The following is a 7,741-nucleotide window of genomic DNA, read 5'->3' on the forward strand; positions in this document are numbered from 1 at the left end:
CCAAAGAGTTGCTCTTGTCGATAACATTTGTCAAACCGAGCTCCTGAACTTACTGTTTCCATACCAGAACTTTAAAAATCAGTCATTGCGAAATTGAAGGGGGGTGCTTGGCTTTTTTCTTTGTGTATATATTTGTTTGTTTTTAAATTTAGGTGTTTTTGCTTTTGAAGTGGGGAAGCAATAAAGGAAATGTCGTCGATATCACTTTTGCACTGAGCTCAGTTTTGCCCAATTGACCAATGGAAATCCACGTAACATATGAAATAGCAATATCAATCAATCAATCAATCAATGACGCTTATATCGCGCATATTCCGTGGGTACAGTTCTAGGCGCTCTGCAGTAATGCCGTGTGAGATGAAATTTTATACGGCCAGTAATTGCAGCCATTTCGGCGCATATTTACCTGTCACGGCCTATTATTCCAAGTCACACGGGTATAGGTAGACAATTATTAACCGGCTGTGCCTAAGCAATTTTGCCAGGAAAGACCCTTTTGTCAATCGTGGGATCTTTAACGTGCACACCCAATGTAGTGTACACGGGGGGTGGGGGGGGGGGGTTGGACACCGAAGAGAGTCTGCACACAAAGTTGACTCTGAAATAAATTTCCGCCGAACCTGGGATCGAACTCACGCTAACAGCGGCCAACTGAATACAAATCCAGCGCGCTACCAACTGAGCTATATCCCCGCCCCAATATAGGCCTCATATTGATTGATTGATTGATGTGACCAAGACACGGCGCCGGCAGCGTAGGTCACGATCAGGTCACTAACATTCGTAACCTTGGTTAGGTGAAAAAGAGGCCTGTCTGCACCTTTGTGTTGCATAACCCGCCGTGGACCGAAAAGGTAATGTGACCGACCACCAGCGCCAGCAGTATAGGTCACGATCAGGTCAGGTGGACTGCATCACTGGATGTAATTTATAACTGCTTCTGAAATATGCTCCCAGAAAATAAGGATCAGTACTTTGAAGCTCCATATCTCTGAAACTACAAATAATGAAATTGTTTAACTGGCTATATAATTATGCTCGGAAAGGCCATTCTTCTACTTTTTCTTTTTCTGCGTTCTCCCCGTACCTAGGAGAAAAACGCGTATGTGACCGCTTTTAAGTTCCCACCACATTGGGGGTCACATTCCGTCTTCGGGGAGGATGAGTACTTTGGTACGTGTGTTTGTGTAGCCGGCATTCACCCGTCAATATTTTAATAGCATCATGCTTTAACCCATTTCTTTCTAGGGAGATTTTTTCTAAGGGCTTACAAAAATAAGATATTTTATTATCAGATCAGCTTGTAAAGGAGATACTATTTAAAAAAAAAAAAAGAAGTCGAATGCGTGGTGACAACTGCCGCTCCGACTGAGGGGGGATTTACTAAAAAGAAAGGAAGGGGGTGGGGGGGGGGGGGGGAGGTGTTCGGGAAGAGGTCGAGGGCAAAGGGATACAGAGCCGATACGATTACGATGTTGAGGGGGGGGGGGGGGCAGCAAATATGTGCATGCACGTGGTGGTCAGTAACATTTTTCACACAACTTGCCGTTTGCTTTTAATCCTACTTACATATGTTCATTTCTCTTGTGTTATTTTATTTCTGTCAGAAGAAAAGGGATGAATGAAAGACATGACCGGCTGGATAAAATATATCTGAGTGAAACGTTACTTCTTCAAGAGTCCGTCTTTGATTTCTTTTTTCTCTTATTTTTAACAATTTAGATTGATTTTATTTATGTCAATTTCTCGCGAAAACATTGTTTTCAATGCTGACTGGTGCGTGGTGTCTTGGTGCGTGGTTCGAACATGACTGTGGTGTCCAGCTCAAGTCGTGTCTTCCGCGTGTGATGTTTGAAGTGGGCCTATTTGGACGAAGCTAAGTAGATGGGGAGTACGAACATCAGCAGATTCCACGATTTTATGATCCTACCGGGGATAAGAGACAGAGACTGTCAAGTGCTCTTACATGAACCAGTCTGTCCGATCGAGTCAAGGTGTGATTTTTGCGTTCTACTTACACGCCTGTATTCTCAGCTCACAACTCCTCGCAAAACATCTCAAAGAAAAGTGACATTGCATGAGTCGGAAAGATAATAGGAAAGATTTAGACCTCAGAATAGGGTCAATTAGAGACGATAAACCAAAGCACAAAGAATACTACACAGCATTACGTGGTTTTTTTGCACGCGATCTGTTTCTCGTAAGGCACGCAATAAGGACGCCTGTTAACCCGTGATTTGTAAAAATTTAAACAAAAAATGTAATTCTTTTTTCATGTCTTTCTTGTCCCATCGCTGAGAAATTCGGATCGCTTCCTCCCAGTGGAAAGCTAGCAAGCGATGGGACAAGAAATACATACACAAAAATATATATAATAGATCCCTTGACTTTGGGGTAGCACGACTAGGTTGCTGCTAGCTTTCCACTGGGAGGAAGTGACCCTAATTTCCCAGCGATGGGACAATCTATAAATGAAAAACAAATCTGAAAAAAAATCTTATAGATCCCTTGACTTTCGGGGTAGCGCGACTCTGTAGTTGCTGCTAGCTTTCCATTGGGAGGAAGCGACCCGAATTTCCCAGCAATGGAACAATCTAGTAATGAAAAAAAATAATCTAATATATCCCTTGACTTGGGGATAGTGCGACTCTGTTGCTGCTAGCTTTACATTGGGTGGAAGCGACCCGACTTTCGCAGCGTTCGGGCAATCTAGTAATGAAAAAAAATAATCTAATATATCCCTTGACTTGGGGATAGTGCGACTCTGTTGCTGCTAGCTTTTTATTGGGAAGAAGCGACCCGAATCTTCCAGCGATGAGACAATCTAGAAATCTAATAGATCCCTTGACTTGGGATGTTAAGCTACTGGGATTGGGGCGAAATGGGATAACGGCGATCCGGGATTGCGCCAAAATGGGATGTGGAGCTAATGGTACATGACATGGTGGTAAAATGACACTTGGCCTGAGAAATGTCGCCAAAATGCGATGGGGGCGAATTGGGATAACGGCGAAACGGGACTAATAGATCCCTTGACTTTGGGGTAGTGCGACTCTGTCACTGCTAGCTTTCCACTGGGAGGAAGCGACCGGAATTTCCCAATGATGGGACATCCTAGTAATGAAGAAAAAAACCAATCTTAAAATTAACAGAGTCGCAATACCCCTAAAGTCAAGGGGTTTCGTTTTTGTCCCTTGACTTTGAGGATGACAAGAAAATATCGGGCGCAAAAACGTGATTTGTAAAAACATTTTTACAAATAGCGAGGCGCGCCCCGCGATTTGTAAAAATGTTTTTACAACTGGCGGGGCGCGCTCCGTGATTTGTAATTATTTTTTTTACATTTTTACAAATCACGGGTTAACAACGGCTTATTGCTACACAAAGCATCTAGTGGGCAACGAATTCTGATTTTTTTAAGTTTTTTTGTGTGAGTAAGAATATTTTTTATGTGCACCCCAACCCCCTCCCCAAAGTTGATTTGGTACGATGAAAAGATAAGAAAATCTTCCAAGCCATTTGGTCGTTTCAATGACGTAAACTAGTTATAATTAAAAAAAAACTAAAACCCATGTGCCTACTTTTTTATGACGTGTAGAATAGACCTCCGAACCGCATATCTACACTATGTTGTATTCCAACCATCCCCTAACTTAATAGGTCTGGCACTGACAAACATATCTGACTGCCCAACCGACCATCGCGTGCGATCCAGAGCAACTGAATAATAGTGACTATCCACAATAGAACAATTTAATTCCAACCAAAATGGTACGGAACAGTTTCCTATCTATATGCGTTGGAAGGCGTCTGCATGTTTGTCCCGGGCTAAAGTATTTTAATGTATATTCAGAACTCATTCTCGTCATATGGACATAATACAGTTAACTTGTTTTAGTTTGCCAAGTTGTACCTTGTATTCATATAAATTAACAATCCTTGTGTAAAAGAACAAACGGGTGTAGCTCGGTTGGTTTGACAGGAACACGGCGACAATAAACATTTCCAGCTGACGACGGTGGTCAACTCAACCGGACCAATGATGTGTGACCTATGAAGTAGGATCCTTTACAGTGAATTGCAATTGTTGTGTCTGCTGCTCTCTCATCATGTACTTGAAAGCCCTTTACATCAGTCTTTCATGACAAACCTTGCTTTAACAATTGCCTCTTGAAAAAGCACTGATTTCAATTAGTAACATAGTGACAGCTTAGGGTAACCTTCGCCTACATTCTCTTGCTAAGTGTGTACAGAGAGGAAGAGAGAGAGAGAGAGAGAGAGAGAGAGAGAGAGAGAGAGAGAGAGAGAGAGAGAGAGAGAGAGAGAGAGAGAGAGAGAGAGAGAGAGAGTGAGAGAGACTTAGACTTAGACTTAGAACATTTTATTGACATAAATGGTAAACATTTTAAGCCAAGGGCCTAATCTTACAACGTGCCCTTTACATTCACACTAACACATCCGCACGCATATAACCAACATAATATAATGAAATCATATAGGCATAACATGTAAATGTACAGTAAATAGGCATAAGCACCACGGCCACACGAAACACACAGTCTAATAAATATACGAAGTAAAACAATATGAATACTATATGCTATTAATATGTAATATGACGTGAATATAATTATATAGTAATATTAATATAGTATACATTAGACAGAACTGTAAGATTCACATAATTATGTCACCGTGGGTGTGTACTTACAGAGAACAGTTTAGATGTTTTTTTAAGGAAGATTTAAAGATATTTACAGATTTGCTAGTTTTAACATTCGAAGGAAGAGAGTTGCACCTTGACGGCCCAGCAAAGGAGAGAGAGAGAGAGAGAGAGAGAGAGAGAGAGAGAGAGAGAGAGAGAGAGAGAGAGAGAGAGAGAGCTCAGAACTCAGAACTCAGAACTTTATTACATAAGGATAAAGGTTTTAGGCTTAGCCTAATCTTCCAACCTGTCCTTGGAACATACTACAGAGAATAATTGTAAACGAAAGCAAAGACTGCGCACATACACACACACACACACACACACACATCCACACACACACCCTCGTATACACACACACGCACACACAAGCTCACACACACTTACACACACACACACACACACACACACACACACACGCACACACACACACACATGCACACATATACACACACACATGCTCGCGCGCGCGAGCGTGCGCTCGCTTACCTACACACATGCACATGCTATCATTTCATACCTAAAAGGAGCAGTATCTAATCAAAGTATTAAAGGTCAACCACATTGCTCGGTCAAAAAAATTCTGCTGAGAGAACATTACTAAATAGTACCAGATGCAAAATATTGGCAAGCAAAGTCCTTTGGTTTAATAGATATCGATCAATGAAAGTGGGTTTTCATACCTGCAATTAAGGGTAAGGGAAGTAAGAATCTAAAACGCAGCCATGGCTGATCTCCCCTCGCAGTGACGTCAGCAGCTGTATTGGCATGGCAGACCATGAAGAAAACAGTGAAACAAGCAGCGTTTCTTCACTGGAACTATCGTGCTACAGTAGTGATTTTGAGGTTTTGAATGAACACGATCTTCAACCATACCAGTTTGAACCTGAGCTGTCCGATGCTGAGGTTGAGGAAACACCCGACAGAGACGATTTTAGCGAGTCTCTCGATCGTTTGATGTCCACCAACTGGTAAGAAACTACCACTGATTCAGTGATTGTGAGACTCTTCCTCGTATATATTCCTATTATAGAATCGATTCTGGTAGAGCTTGTTTTGCAGTCAGTAATTTGTAAAGTTTGTGCGATGTCTTCTTTTACCCTTGATGCAATTCATGCATGCCAGAAAGTGATGCGCATTCCTGATTATAATTTTAGTCAAAACATCATCCTACTGAGTAGTCAGTATGCCCACTCAATCATTGCTAGTAGCAGTCCCCAAAACTAAAACTAGCCAAATCAGTACACGTATGAATATACCAATGTTCCAATGGAATAACAATTTATTATGGTTTTGTCTAGACATAATGGTCACTACCATTGGTTGTGAATTTGTCCATTTCAGTTGTTTTACTGCCTTAGTAGATCAATTTTTTTGTGTGAGTTTGTAGACTGCAGAGAATTTGAACTAAACTTGTATCAAATTTTGTGTGTGCAGGTGTCAGTGCGCAAACTGTGCAGGCATGGGCTCAATCCGAGAATGCCGCTGTTGTCAAGAAATTCCAGAAATGGAATCACTGACAGTAAGCACAGGGGTGGGCTGCATCACTGACCACCCTGGCTTCAGATCAGTGTGCTTGGACCACTATGTCTTGGAGACATGCTATCACTGGTACAACCAGCAGTATGGGAGGGCTATACAGGATGCTAATGAGTAAGTTATTTTTTTTTTTAGAATTGTAATCATGATACTATAAATAGGTTTATGTCATAGATGTGCAAAAACAAATAACAATAAAATAAAAAAATGAAAATTAATTGTCAGATATTCATTTTTATTTCAAGACAATTCATTTATTCGCATGTGCTAATTCTGAGCAAAGCAATATGGGGAATGTTTTCAAGTATCCTGATTGTACACTTTGTGTACTGTGGACTGGGTGGCCGAGTGGTAACGCACTTGCGCTCGGAAGCGAGAGGTTGCGAGTTCGACCCTGGGTCAGGGCGTTAGCAATTTTCTCCCCCCTTTCCTAACCTAGGTGGTGGGTGCTAGTCTTTCGGATGAGACGAAACGCCGAGGTCCCTTCGTGTACACTACATTGGGGTGTGCACGTTAAAGATCCCACCATTGACAAAAGGGTCTTGTGTGTGGCGCACGTTATATGTCTTTCGGATGAGATGAAAAACCGAGGTCCCTTTGTGTACACTACATTGGGGTGTGCACGTTAAAGATCCCACGATTGACAAAAGGGTCTTTCCTGGCAAAATTGTATCGGCATAGATAAAAATGTCCACCAAAATACCCGTGTGACTTGGAATAATAGGCCGTGAAAAGTAGGATATGCGCCGAAATGGCTGCGATCTGCTGGCCGATGTGAATGCGTGATGTATTGTGTACAAAAAATTCCATCTCACACGGCATAAATAAATCCTTGCGCCTTGAATATGTGCGCGATATGAATTGCATATTTTTTTTGTTTAAATCCCTGCGCTTAGAACTGTACCCACGGAATACGCGCGATATAAGCCTCATATTGATTGATTGATTGATACTGTCATTAATACTGTATGCTTGTTTTTCTTTCCAGGCAGTATCGGTATGTAGCTTACCGCATGCTTGTGCGGTGGGTCTGGAAATGGCTGGGAGAGACATCAGGGTCACCTTACCAGCTTGTGCGGTTGCAAGAATTAGAGAACAGTTTCCTAGTGCAGATGGGCAGTACGTGGGTTATAGGGACCCACGACCTCCCGATCACAGGGCGGACGCCTTACCACTAGGCCACCGTGCCGGTTTGTCTTATTAGTGCAGTAGACGAATTCTGGCATTGTAGAGTGACATACTGTGTCCGGTCAGCAAGATACGATTTAAAGAAGTCACAGACCGAATCGTTTCTCAAATAATAGTGAGCGAGAGAGAGAGAGAGAGAGAGAGAGAGAGAGAGAGAGAGAGAGAGAGAGAGAGAGAGAGAGAGAGACGGACGGAATGACGGGCGGGCGGGCAGGCTTACAGACAGACAGATAGACAGACAGTCAGTCAGACAGACAGACAGACATACAGACAGACAGGAAAAGAGAGAGAAAGAGAGAGAAAGAGAGA

General features: G+C 42.3%; 1 protein-coding gene across 1 annotated transcript; it reads left to right on the top strand.

Moving 5' to 3' along the window:
- Positions 1–5,130: 5,130 nt before the first annotated feature.
- On the top strand, positions 5,131–7,530 carry LOC138978982 (uncharacterized). Its single transcript, XM_070351802.1, has 3 exons — positions 5,131–5,676; positions 6,143–6,358; positions 7,233–7,530. Exons 1-3 carry the CDS (start codon positions 5,474–5,476, stop codon positions 7,420–7,422), a joined length of 609 nt encoding a protein of 202 aa, XP_070207903.1. The 5' UTR covers positions 5,131–5,473; the 3' UTR covers positions 7,423–7,530.
- The last annotated feature ends 211 nt before the right edge of the window (positions 7,531–7,741 follow it).

The sequence above is a fragment of the Littorina saxatilis genome, linkage group LG10, assembly GCF_037325665.1.
Source record: "Littorina saxatilis isolate snail1 linkage group LG10, US_GU_Lsax_2.0, whole genome shotgun sequence".
Taxonomy (NCBI): domain Eukaryota; kingdom Metazoa; phylum Mollusca; class Gastropoda; order Littorinimorpha; family Littorinidae; genus Littorina; species Littorina saxatilis.